General features: G+C 37.4%; 1 protein-coding gene and 2 long non-coding RNA genes across 11 annotated transcripts in view; 1 reads left to right on the top strand and 2 right to left on the bottom strand.

Moving 5' to 3' along the window:
• Positions 1–313: 313 nt before the first annotated feature.
• LOC136241098 (uncharacterized) lies at positions 314–6,929 on the bottom strand. The gene is made up of 3 exons (XR_010694160.1): positions 6,789–6,929; positions 6,600–6,728; positions 314–496 (listed from the first exon to the last, which is right to left on the bottom strand). It is a non-coding gene; the product is annotated as an uncharacterized lncRNA (long non-coding RNA).
• LOC136241097 (uncharacterized) lies at positions 5,887–7,907 on the top strand. 3 transcript variants are annotated; one of them, XR_010694159.1, is made up of 7 exons: positions 5,887–7,025; positions 7,079–7,219; positions 7,264–7,319; positions 7,370–7,443; positions 7,491–7,558; positions 7,613–7,656; positions 7,719–7,907. It is a non-coding gene; the product is annotated as an uncharacterized lncRNA (long non-coding RNA). The 3 variants fall into 3 exon arrangements; XR_010694158.1 differs by having other exon boundaries at positions 5,890–7,025; positions 7,076–7,219; XR_010694157.1 differs by having other exon boundaries at positions 5,891–7,219.
• Positions 7,908–11,288: 3,381 nt separating this feature from the next.
• LOC136241779 (uncharacterized) overlaps positions 11,289–14,268 on the bottom strand; it is a 118,034-nt gene continuing 115,054 nt past the window's right edge. For all 7 annotated transcript variants that reach the window (XM_066033092.1, XM_066033094.1, XM_066033095.1 and 4 more), the window contains one exon: positions 11,289–11,421. In XM_066033092.1, coding sequence (XP_065889164.1) covers positions 11,353–11,421 — 69 coding nt within the window. In that variant the 3' untranslated portion in view covers positions 11,289–11,352. The remainder of the gene's footprint in view (positions 11,422–14,268) is intronic.

Genomic DNA, 14,268 nt, shown 5'->3' with positions numbered 1-14,268 from the left:
ACTGGGCGTATTATTCGTGGACTTTGGCTATCCACAAAATTTTCATCCTTTAAATTAACAATTATACCCTTATATCATTTAAGGTTTAAACCTGCGTACTGTGATGCACATGGGATCAACTGAGCAAATCATCATTTGTGTACATTTCTTGAACTACATTTTACTGACCATATACCTACAAATTTTCAATGCGGATTAAGAAATGTCAGAATTTTGGTGGTTATATTTTTGAAGATCACTCCTTCACTCAGGTTACCTATTGTATTTTACCAGCCCTGATACTTCAATTAAAAACATGCATGCCATGTGTTCACAAATTGCCCAAATTGGAATAGAATGTTCACAAAATACAATTAGAATTTCTTAGCATAGATTAGACTAAATGTAAACTCACACAGTCTATTCATTAATGTAAGAGTTATGAACTGTTTTATTTCTGTTTAGGATAATTCTTTGAGTATCAGTTTAATGGAGTATCAGTTTAACATCTTGATTTCTACAAAAAAGACAAAGATAAATACATTTATCCAGCCCTATCCTTATGTGGGATGATCAATAACATTCATGTTATTGATAATACCGTAATTTGCTTTTTTATTATTTTATATACCACTTTAACGTGGGTGTTCAAAGGCACCGCTCAGTGTTTAACTCGCATATTGCCCAGGAAATATCAAGATATTGCCTGGGCAATATCATGGGAAAGCGGTTTGCCAATGACTTTGATACCAAAGAACCAATGCGCTTTGACTTGTTATATTGAGCAACATAGAGCTTTGTATTGTGGAACTCATTTTTGTATTGGTTACTAAGCTTAGTATATTTGCTAAGATAGACTAGTTGGTTGTTATTAAAGGATAATGAAGGCACAAAATAATTGTTTGGGCGATCGAGGATGTGTATTTCTACCCACCACATATCAGCCTTAGAACAGACCACGGAAAAGCAAAGCTACTACTACTACGTTGAAATAGGTTAGTAACTTACAGTCCTAAGTACTTAACTTAATATAATAACTTACTTACTGTCCCAATATCAAAGTTAGTTGGCTAAACTTAGTACAAAAATGATAACAATATAAACTCCATCCCACAATCACAAGTTTTCTAACATTGCATGTTAAAGCATAGTAATGTATTAATGATGTTTTAACATATGGATAACGTTCTGATGGCTATTCGCCCACACTATTAAAACCATAATTGATCTTCAGATGCTACTGTATAAAATAAAAGGGATGAGTTCTCAGTAGTTCTTTCACCTACGTATTAGGTGAGTGCGGCCCAAGTAATATATATCATTTATACCACGGCTGCTTGGAATTTGCTGATATTATACACCCACAGCCCTCGGGCTTTGGGTGTATATATTAGCAAATCCCTCCCAGCCGTGGTATAACTGTTATATAATAAAATTATGTGAACAGATCTGCAAAAAACCAACATAACGGCACATTTTTTCAAATTCTTTATTATGGAATATTATAATCTACTAAATCAAGTATTTGCTCTGACCAAGTTTTAGCCTTCTATGCCAACAACTTTCGGAGTTATATCCCTACAAAGTAGCAACAACAGAAAGATTGATTTTCCCAATACAGCAAGTATTGGGAAAATAAATTACAGATGCTTACAAAAACTGCTGTAACTTACAAACACAATGCAGTACAGAGTTTCAACTTGCACTATTGTGTTCACCATGAATAGGGGAGTCTACTACTGGGTAAGTTTTTCCTTCTATCACTTTTCTTCACTATGTACAGGTCAAAATCAGTGAAGAAAAATCAATCACGTATGACTGCTTCGACGTGACATAAACAAATACTCATAACTCACACATCCTTTAGTCTACTGCAACGACACAAAGACTTTCGAACTCCTCTTGAGTAGGTGAATAAGATGATATCCAGGCTTTTATCATTGGACTCTCTCTTCACAAAAAACAAAGTATTTAAAATTTTTACAAAAATAATTTTCAAATTACACTAATATTTTACCCATTGTAATCAATGGCTAATACTGAAAATTTAGGCTTGCGCCATTATGTCAGGTTTTTGCAGATCAGATCACATATGAAAAATTGTATTACTACAATATTTAATCTATATCTTTAAGAAAAATAGATCAAGCTAGACTCATAAACTAAGTCATGGACTTGGTCTGGCATAGCCTTGGCTTGAAACAGATTGTAAGCAATAAAATGAAACTTGTGCATTGGTATCAACTGGGCGTGATCAATGGCCCCAAAGTAGAAAATCAGAACAATAATATTATCTTGATAATGAAAATGTGTTTTTCCAAGACACCCATAACAGGTTCCCAATTAGTTTCTTGCTCAAGAAACAACAAAACTAAAATGGCATAACAAACTGGCCAGGCTGATGCTCTAGCCATCTGGTTATGCCCACACACAAAGACACACAGACACAAAGCAAAGCAAAAACAAAGTCTTTGGGCATGATCGGCACTTGTGTGCTACTTAGGTGCTAGGAGTCAGCACAGACAAGGGCAGGACTAGTAACCTGCAGGAGGCTGTACCATATCTCACAGGTGAAGGTTTCGGCAACCAAAGTCCAAAGTGGACCTTTAACTGCTGTGTGAGGTATGGACAGTAGGAATTTTTCCCCAGTTAATACCATGCAGGTGTTATAACTGGGTGGGCTACTTCCCCAGTTGACACCGGGCCACCAAATTCCCATTTACACAACTGGATAGACTGGAGCAATGTAAGTAAACTTTCTTGAGACAACAAGAAGATGAATTTGGCTTAACCAAGAATCAAACTTGGAACCTTTTGATTACCAAGCCAATTCTTTAGCCACTTGGCTATGCTACACACATGCCAACTAACAAAACAGTGTGAGACATTGACAGTAGGATGTACAATAGGACTGACATGTAGTATATCAGGATTGCTACCGTGTCACTACTGTTGTCCCTGGACACACCCCGGTGACCTGTATTAATTAGAACTGAGACATATGCCAAAAGATGCATATTGAGTGATCCACTATTGTGTAAATGAGTTGAACACACTGTACTGATAGCACTGTGGCTTCACATATATGCCTTCTCACCCACTGGAATTACCTATACTCACCCATTGGTTTCTTAGATAACGTAGTAGAATTTAAAACCCTGACTGTAGTAGGATTTATATTTATATGATCTCTACTCAAATGTACATCCTTATACTTGAATCATTTATACGTAGTTGTCATAATTACTGCAGGGCAAGAGCTCACGGTCTGGCTGGTCTGGACCGCTTTTCAGCTACTTGACTTTTGGAAAAAATCAAGATGCTACATCACAATGAACTCTAGTCATCGTGATACTCTAATAGAGGATTCAGTACAATATATCCACTGCGCTAATTACGCTGCTTGGCCTGAGCCATTATAGCTATGTTAGCTTTCTTGTGCTTTTCAAACTTTATTACTGTACTGGCATTGGGCTAATTGATCGTACATGTCTTGCATTATCATATGTGACCGGATCTACAAAAATCCAAAACAATAGTGCAATTCTAATATTTACAGTATAAAGCATTGAAAAAATGGGTGAAATATTTGCATATTACCGAAAAAAAATCCATAGTTTTTAATGCTTATTTCTTAGTGAAAGAAGGTACTAACAATAAAAAATTAGATATTGTATTATTTGCCTACTCAAGAGGAGTTGGAAATCTTTGTTTCGTAGCAGTAGATGCAAGTTATGAGAATTTATTTACGTCACGTCAAAGTGATCGTACACGATTGATTTTCTTCACAAAGTTCACCTTTGTATGCAGTGAAGAAAGGTGATAAAAGGACAAAATTACCCAGTAAATGATTCCCCTATCCATGGTGAACACGATGGTGAAAATGTCAGCCCAGTGCGTTAATTCGCTCATAAGTTACAACAGTTGTAATAAGTGCCTGTAATTTATTTTCCCTATAGTTGCTGTACAAATCAATTTTTCTGTTGTTGATATTTTGTAGAGCTGTAACTCCGAAAGTTATTGGCATGTGAGGCCGAAACTTTTTCAGAGGGTATGCTTGGCTAAGTAGATTATAAGAATTTAATAAACAGGAACTAGAAATGCACTATTGTGTCAGATTTTCGCAGATCCAGTCACATATACACAACAAGCACCAAGGCCTACAACCAATTTACTATCAAACCATTCTATTAGCAGTCCATCTCCTGGTAGTAGGTCACTTCTTGTCTACAACAGAGCACAATTGATTGAACTATCCATGGCACATGTACTCCAATATGTTGGTGCAATACATTGCGAATGGTACATACCCAGAGATCAAAGCCGTACTGTGCTATGGCCACTCCAGATATGGAAGTATAAAAGTAATAGAACAGCGCACATATTATATGGTTATTGAGATGTAAAAGGTTTCTTCTTAATTGAATTAAAAGTGTTTCTGTGAAAAAAGTAGGGCCATAGCTGTAGCCACTTATGATTATGAATACTGAAGAGTACAGTTATAACTGATATATTCGGGGAGGTTACAAATCACAAAATAAGAATTATATTATAGTTACCTAAAAATGTTTCCAGAGATTGAGATTCTATAGTATCAATGAGTAGGTTATTCCAATCACAGGTAGATCTGGGGTAGTAGCTGAATTTATTAGTGATTTGTTCTAGTAAAAGGTATCTCAAAATGGAGAGAGTGGGTTTGGAACCACGCGTGGTAGCGAGTAAGCCAGGTTGGGATCCAGCTATAAGTAGTACCATTAGGCCACTTCAACTAAATCTTTGTTTCTCGGGCGAAATTCAGCCAAATAAAGGTCGGTAAAATAAAAATAGGCTATTTTGCTAGCTGAAGAGTGATATTGCGAGTCAAGCGGTGGCTAAGCTACATTACGGTTGCTGTATCACTTGTGAGTAGGCAGCTATATGTTGAGATATTTAGTGTTACTTACTTTTTAAGAGCTTAAAGATAAATTTGCAACTCTTTCGTGGCGTTATCACTCTTTGCAAGGTGATCACGTGATTAACATAATTATTTTATGCTGAAAAATATAGGGTCAGTCGGGCCCGAGAAACAAAAGATTTAGTTGAAGTGGCCTTATCTTAGTTTGGTCAGTAAAGCAAATTTCTTCCAAATCTCAAATAACTAAACTTTCACAATTTATTGTATCATGAATAATACAATCTACTGGAGGACGTGAAATTGAATTTACAGGTTTTTACAATTGATTTTGTCCCATTTGCAATAGAGTTTGTCACTTTTGCAGAATTCTCTTTTGCTATTGATTTTATCATCCTTAACAAGATTGGCAGCTGCAGTAAACACGATAACAAGATTATAGCAAGTGCTTGACAATCTTGTTAAAGCACAACTGTTGTAAACAACTCTTTAATTCTTCTTACAGCTTCTTTAACAGCTTTGCAATTTTTGCTTAACCATTGGTGATGGGTGTGGTCACTCGCCAACAAACTAATTAACTTGAAGGCCTTTGCGTATCTAGTGTCTCAAGTGGTATTCTCTATGGTAAAATGATCCACCTTGTGATAAGCGGCTAGTTTACTGCAGACGATGCAATTATGATGAATTCTTGTGCAAAAGTGACAAAATGTAATGTTAAAGCGATGAATTCAATCACACATATACATGCTTCACACATGAAATATCACATCAGATCAATAAAAGTGTTCGTGACCCCCTGACCACTCAAAATCTCCGGGCCCTGACCCTGTACTGTCACTACAAAACGTGGGTTGGCTTGGCTGTATATGAAACTGTTTTGTTGCTGGCTTGATGTTGTAGAAACACACAACCTTGGACCTTACAATTAGGATAATTCACTAGTTTTTCACTTTAATCCATAAAAGTTTCAGAAGAATCCGTAAACATATATTATCACAGGACACCATTATGTCTAACCTTATGTCATATGTAATAGCCCTGACAATCTATAAGAAACATTGGAAGTCATGTGAAAATAATAGATGTGATTCAGACTTCCGGACATATGAATTTTTGTAACTTGACTTTGGAGACTGTGTAAAGAAACAGTGAAGGATGGAAGCAAGAGTTCATAATATTATGAACTCTTGATAGATGCTTGTCAGTATTATATATAAACATATAAACAAAGATTATCCAGCACTATATTTTGAAGAAAAGTCAGTGACTAAGTATGCTTTAGTCGCCAAAAAGATTTCGGTCAAATGTGAAATTTGTCCCACCAGCCCGAATTAAGCTACAATACTCCTCAGACAATAATATTATGGGTATGTTATAGTGTTTAAAGACATACTTGTTCAGTGGCCAATTTGCAGTGGTGGTTTTCGAGATGCTAATAGAGCACCCCATGTTTTATACATCCATAGTGACCTAAGTTCTGTAAAACATCATGGCTATTGACGGACGTGAGTTTAAATGTAATGGCTTTCTGTAAATATGTGTTTCCAGATTCTTCTGACACCTCTATATAAAATGGTGATCAAGAAGGAAAAATATTGATGATCACAGTTCATTACTCCAGTTGAAAGTGCATCACCCATCATCAACTGGCAGTGTGGAAGTGACTACCAATTGCAGAGTGACCTCAATCTGAAGATGCAAACTTTCAACATGAGTACTGTATATCTACCTGGAATAAAAGCAGCATAGTAGCGGTAGTCCGCCACAAACTTGGCAGCGAGTGATTGTCTGGTAGCTCAGGTAGCTAGCCGACTCAGTTTATTTTTGCGTAGACGCCTCAAGTGATGGTGAAGTGACTCTACATTGACAAGGAATCGTACAAGAGATAAGATTTCACATACTTGGAATCACAACTAACCTTGCTGTACTCACATGATTCGATGTTCCATCCCGTGTTCCACCATCCCTATAACACTCACGTGAGGATGCTATCGACAGCTGCAATTTGTTAGCAACCGTTTGGACATACGACGTATTCACAAACGGAGGTTGTTGAGTAGGGCTGTACTTAAAGTTGTCGGAGCTGGTGGTGCATGGTGTAGGCCGGTGTTGGACTGAGCTGCCGCAACTGGGTTGAACCATACCAGACTATTCGGTTTGTTTCATTATACTGATAATAATTTCTTGCTTGACTAAACTTTTTAGCAGGCGGCTACATACTGCAGTCGACCATGAACTGTACGAAGGCGCTCCGCAGGCTCCTGTGCCGGCGGCTCAGGGGGCCGGTTCAATTAACTGCCATTCTCTCAGTTCCGGCGGCCGGGGTTTACATACTAGCACTGATAACAGGTTGGTAACTATGTTACTTGCAGTGGCTTTTAGTTTTTATATAGGTATGCTGACAGAAAAGTGTTGACAGAAGTGACAAGTCAGGATGAAGTGACACCAGGTACGGACAATACAAAGGTGTTATCATGTCACATATCATATCCTTTCTAGCAAACAACAATTAGTTCTAGTGACATGGATTGAAATACTGCTATATAGTCGAGATGGCCAGACCACCAAACGTGGTAAGATTATGGAATGCTATGATTTATCAATCATTTTTTCTTCCCAGAACACCGATTTGTAAATGTATAAGACCAGTCTTATGCTATTAAGACACAACTGATTCAATAACAACAGGTATTATACCGTACAATTCTTACATTAAAATTCATAATCTATGATAATTGACAGAATTAGCTATACATTGCTTCTGAAAGAGATTTCAATCATGCATGGTAAGTACATTATTTCTTGCCAATGGCTTCATCTGTTCACAATGCATACCATAATGCCATAGAAACAACTGCAGAAATAGAAGATAGTGATAGCCGTATGCAGTTCCCATGGATGTCATTCATCTTAGATGTTCAGATATGCAGTGTCGAAACCTAGAACAATAAATATAATTAGCAATATTTTGAAATATGTATTTGTAATTGTAAATGGATGTTAATCATACCAAAAAAACAGTCTGCATTACATACAATGGCTAGAATGGTTATAGTAATGCATTATGGATGTAGATCATACTGGGAATACAGTGTGCATTACGTACTATGGGTAGAATGGTCAGTAACGCACACAACAAATGGAATGCTCGGTGTGAGGAAGCATATCATCTGCAGTTTGGTGTGATATGCAACCAACTGTTTTAACAGTGCAAGGGGTCAGGAACCCTGGCAAGACAAAAATAAATTAATTGTAGCTATTTATAAAACTAAATAATTATTAGAAGTGTCACCGATATGGGTTTTTGGCATGTACCAATATCCTATAATTTGATGCCACCAAAAGAAGTTGATAACCGATAGTTTATATTTGCATTACAAACAAGTCATAGATGATCTATGCATTACCCACTCTACAACAACATGTGCATATATTCATTGCTCACTCTATGCCTGTGGTGGTTTGGTTTTCTATTGTGCAATCCAGACAATTAGGCACCCACAAACATTTTATGTATACTCCCATGAAACCTTAAATGGATATCTTTGCATTACTATGGCTTGTGTGAAGGCTGGTACAGCAAGTTTCCTTGGTTTAATATCCTGTGACTCTTTCTTTTTGTTACAAAGATATATACTATATAACTGCTTCATTTTTAAAGACTGCGATAAGCTTACACTAGAATTGCGTGTGTTTATGTGGCTTCTCGTAAGGTAGCGCTTGTTGGTAGAGTGAACAATAAGCGACTGCCACTAAACAGCCACATGAATAACGTAGAAAACCAATATAATATTATAATCTGTTTATGTACAAACTATTGCTACTGTATAAATATCAGTAGCGATATCGCTCCTCCTGCTGTTCTGTACCGATACTGATATTGGTAAAAATTACCGTATCAGTGGCTGATATTTCAGCCAATCTGATTATCGGTACACCTCTAATAATTACACATGACATTTCAACAGATTGAATTACCGTATCAGTGGCTGATATTTTAGCCAATCTGATTATCGGTACACCTCAGTTTGCTAGAATAAATGTAACAAAACTCTGGAAAACACTCTAATAGAACATACACTTAATTTAATAAAACACATCAGCTGATAAAATACTCTAATAGAACAGTCACTTCTAGAGTGTAAATAATCAAATATTTGAGGTTCTACTTTACACTAAGAGAGATAAATAACTGGATAGTGGCTCAACAGTTACAACCCTTGGTGTAGGTATGGAAGTCACTAGCTCCACATCTTGTATTCCACTTTGTTATTTTTTATTCTTGATAACTGTTCTATTAGTTTGCTAAACATGCTGGTTGTTACATTACAAGATCTTTCAGATATTGGTTTAATAACAACAAATACACAAAAAAATTTGGAATTTTCAACTAGAGTGGGAACCACAGCACATCGATAAAAAGTACTGAAACAAGTTGGAGTAGTCCATGATATTAAATCACTGTAAAGCAATAAGAAGTGTTACATCCCTACTGTGCATTTCCGTTATGGTATCTTGAGCACAGTAGGGATATAACACTTCTTATTGTTTTACAGTGATTTAATATCATGGACTACTCCAACTTGTTTCAGTACTTTTTATCAATGTCCTACTCTAGTTGAAAACTCCAAATTTTTTCGTGTACTTTGTTAACTTTTTTGTAAATAATTTTATTATGACTGGTGAACCCACGCATACCACGTTTGAAAAGGCACCGCACGCCCCAGCTATATCAATTATCGTCTGAAAAGTGAAGTATCCATTACGCTTCGTTGTCAGCTATGTTCAACCCGTTACACAGCATTTCGAATCAAGAACTGTTCGAAAAGCACCTCTACAATCCACGCATACCAAAAGAAAGAATCGTGCCGCACGCCCCAACTATATTAATTATCGTCTGAAAAGTGAAGTATCCATTACGCTTCGCTGTAGGCTATGTTCAACCCGTTACACAGCAGTACGAATCAAGAACTGCTTGAAAAGTACCTCTGCAATCGAAATAGCCACGATGAAAAATATGGACGATTTCCGTTTCAAAGGGAAGCCATCACGTGCTCGCGCCAAATCAACACCTTTCCCTGTCAGCAAAGATAAATAGGACACAAAGGAGGACACTGGTAAGTCCATGAGGAATGCATTGTACGTACTGCGGTATGCCAAAAGGCACCTGTCGGGCTGAAGCGACGTTGAACAGTGAAACAATCAAGCCCATAGCCTTAGCTGTTATCGAGTTACGCTTGTCTGAAGGAATCAGTCAGTCAGTCACTTACTTACTCAGTCAGTCAGTAGAAAATTCCGTTGAATAAAATTTAAAAAAAATTCCGTAGCAACTTGTTGAAAGCGTTTCGGGTCGATCTGAAAGCTTGATTGGGCTTAGTTTTACCTCACCAATACTGCTTCATCATCGTAAGGGAAAATCGGGGCTGATTTTTGGGTGATGTTATTTCGTGGGCCATGCCTACTCTTTTGTGGTCCCTATTATACAGTTACTATTGTACTGTATGATAGTAATTTTTGTTCTTGGTGACTGTTCCATCAGAGTATTTTGATTGAGTTAATGGTTTATGATTTCCATTAACAAGTTTTGTGTGACTCTCCTACAAAGTGAATAAGATAATGTATGTGTTATTTGTGTGTTACGAGAAAGATTTGAAGAAATTAAGACAACTGTTGAAGGCATATATAACACATGACTGAACCTAATTAGCTCAGTGTGGTATGCAGCTGAATCCACACTCAGTCACTGTCTCAGTGTATCTTGCTACTATACATTAAACATTCCCACACTGTACACTAGTCCTACAATATACTCTAATAGAACAATCACTACATGTTAGAAGTGATAACAAGCCACTACCATGTGTTAATACAACACTGTTAAATTGTTTGTAAAAGCTGGATGTAACATTTAAATTGTTAATAAAGTAAATTTCAGTAATGAAGTAATTAATTATATTGAGCACTTTTATACACTTTGTACTTGAAGCATTTGTGCTCGTGCTTGTACTTAAGTACTTTTACACGTCCAAGCCCTTGACCTAAGTGCTTGACCCACGTCTGGTGTAGACAAACCTTCCTACTAGTAATGCACTGGAAGACTGTCCAAGTCTCACAGAGAGAGGTCACAGAACTCAAAGTTCCACAATGACTCCAACACTGTTAAGCAAGACAAGGATAGTTGGGTATTTGCTTCCCCAGTAAGCACAAGGTATACCCATTGATGTTAAAGCTGGATGGACTGCTTCCCCAGATGACACCAGGCCACCAGGTCCCCAACAAATTAATTAACATAACCAGGCAATGAATCTGGAACTTTTTGATTACCAGGCCAATGCTCTAGCCACTTGTCTATGCTGCCTCACAACTACACACACAAACACACACTACACACACACTACACATTTCCCAGTCTCCACTAAACTACTGTACTCTCATAAACACATTAATAACTTACATGTCAAGCATTATCAGATTGTGGTTCACTACTCCATGTATAGAGGATGTATCAAATGGTTTATCCTCCATTGTGGAAATTGACATTGTTGTGGTACCTGTGTGTAGTGACATGTGTACAGTTATACAATGACAACATGTTAATGTGTATATACACTACATACAGACAGCAATAAAGTGGGGATATAATGGACACCTTAACAATCACCTCAGTTGACTGGTCACCTCAGCATAGTGACCACACCACTATGCTCCAACATTTTCCCAATCAACAAAAATAGTTTGCATTAAGTGGTCACCTTGGTAACACACAACAGCCAGCTATTGTAGTTCCAAACAGGAATATGATGATTCAGATCCAACACTGAATGCTTTACACTTCTTTATGCTTGAACTGTGAAACCAGGTACAGTCATGAATTGTTGCTGGTACACAATATCAAACACAGCATCCAAAATTATTGTTAATACCACTGCAGCCACCATATTTTTCATACCAACCATAAATACTGCCAAATTGTGCCACCTTTTCAACTAAATTATTTAGGCTTCCACTTTATCTCATTTTCTAGAACTTTCTAATATTTTCAATGCTACAATTAATAGATTGAAAGTTTTAATGTCACAAAATCCTGCTAATTACTCTAATAGAACATACACTTCCTTCAATAAAACACATGTTGATAAAACATTCTAATAGAACAGTCATTTCTAGTGTTCAGATACCAAGGATCCTAGCAGTGTATATTTTAACTAGATTATCTGGGTGGAAACTAAGAGGGATAAATTGATGGTAGTAGTGGCTCAATGGTTACAACCCTTGATATTAGAATAACAGTTGTACAGTTTTGGGGAAACTTCTCAATGGATAAAACTTTGTGAAACTACAATTTTCAATTCTAGAAAGTCTAGAACACATTTTTACAGGCAGATAAAGCATGAAGACACTTGCTTGGTTACTTCCTCAATTTAAGTTGCTCCTTGAGGGCTAACATGGTGTCCATATTGTTTGTGTGTAGATGTCCTCAATGTGATGACGACAATAAAGAAGTGAGGGAGAGAGCTGCAATTACACACCACAATGTGAATATTTGTTGCTGTATTGTCTCATTTATGAGGTAATATGCTGTACTGAGACCTGCTGTAATAGGGTCACCAGCCAACAAGTCCCAAATGTGTCATTTATGTACTAAGTGACCCAACCACTTACTTGGTGACCAGTATACAGTACAGAGGGTGAGGTACAGTTTTCTTGTGAAGCAGCTCAAATAACCCAGGTCAGTGAAAATTTCAGTGATTGTTAAATCCACAAGGCAAGAAAAATTTCTCCATATTTCTACGTAGTTTTGGAAACTTTAGAATCCAGAAGATTTTAGCGAAGCACAATTCACTCAAATATATAATAATTTTAGTCTTTCAGCTTCAATTCTGTAATAATACATCCACTCTATTGTCCGACAGTAGTGGAGTAATCTCATAAATGTTTGCATTGAAACCACTCCCTGTTTCATATTCAATGGCCAACAAGACAATGCCACATTACACACACTTTGACTACAGCAGAGAGGTACCCAGACTACACTACACTACTCACACTTGTACTCTGACTACTGTACATACCGTATAGTAAAAAATTTTGGCAGTAAAAAACTTTGGCAAATTTGGCGAATAGCGTTCAATTCGCCAAAGTTTTTTTTGCCAATTATTTAGATGATCACACGAGCTCATTGAGTAACTAGAACTTGAGATGAAGGTCAGCTTGTACCACCATGCAAAAAAGATCGAGCTGACTTTGGAGGACTTCGAAATGTGTCCCACAGTTGTAAGCACTCCTTGGGATAGCATTTCCGACCGGCTTCCCGTTCACACGTCAGCTAGTTCATTGTCTCGCGATGGACTAGTTTGGCCAAATACTTTGATATACGTGATAGCTCTGCTACTGAAAAAGTAAATACGGTCGCTCTCGACATCCCAGGAGATAGTGAAGCACGCCCTTGCTTGCACGGCGTTAGATCAGTAGCTACAAAAGTACTGCTACAAAAACAACGCTAGCTACCTATACAGTGGCGGTGTCACAGTGATATATGTTTCCCCGGGTAACGTGTTTCCCGCACACAAATCCCTAGGGATCCGTGTTTCCCCGCACACATATCACTAGGGATCCGTGTTTCCCACCAAAAGCTGTCAGTGATATGTGTTTCCCGTAGCGATTTTTTAAATATTTCACCGCACACACATATCCCTAGGGATTCGTGTTTCCCCGCACATATATCACCAGGGATCCGTGTTTCCCACTAAGATATAGCCATTGTGCAGTAACTCCAAGGTCCTATGGCTATAGTTGCAAACAGTACGCGATCCAACCATTCAGTAGATATATTGCTATATCTAGCTAATAGACACCCATGCATATTGCATGTATATAGCTATAGTTAGCTAACTAACTATATAGCTACTATATAAGCTAATACAATAATTATACTAGCTAGCTATACTAATAATCAGAACTATAGTAATTTAAAATAAACTTTGTTGCTCTTCTCTGGACCTGCTCAATAAGTGTGATGTCCTTGACAGGGGCGGATCTAGGATTTATAAGGGGGGGGGGGGGGGGGGGGGCTCAGCAAAAGCATGCTGGAACTAGAGGGGCCTGGGGGCATGCCCCCCCCCCCTCCCCCAGGAAATTTTGAAAAATAGATGCTAAAATACTGCAATTTGGAGACATTCCCACATAAAATTCATAATATTTTCTGCCTGTAGATTATATATACTGCCTTTAGATTATAGGTATGGCTCTCTGAAGCATTTTGCTAATGGAAAAGTTTGGGTAGGTACAGACAACCAAGTACATGATGCACCCCTCTCACAACTGCACAACACTGAATAGATGCATGTTAGAATAATAATGTTGAAAGTGGAAAATTTTGAAGTTTGAACAATACAAGA

Source organism: Dysidea avara, chromosome 12 (genome assembly GCF_963678975.1).
Source record: "Dysidea avara chromosome 12, odDysAvar1.4, whole genome shotgun sequence".
Taxonomy (NCBI): Eukaryota; Metazoa; Porifera; class Demospongiae; order Dictyoceratida; family Dysideidae; genus Dysidea; species Dysidea avara.
This window is presented reverse-complemented; position numbering and strand designations above follow the sequence as displayed.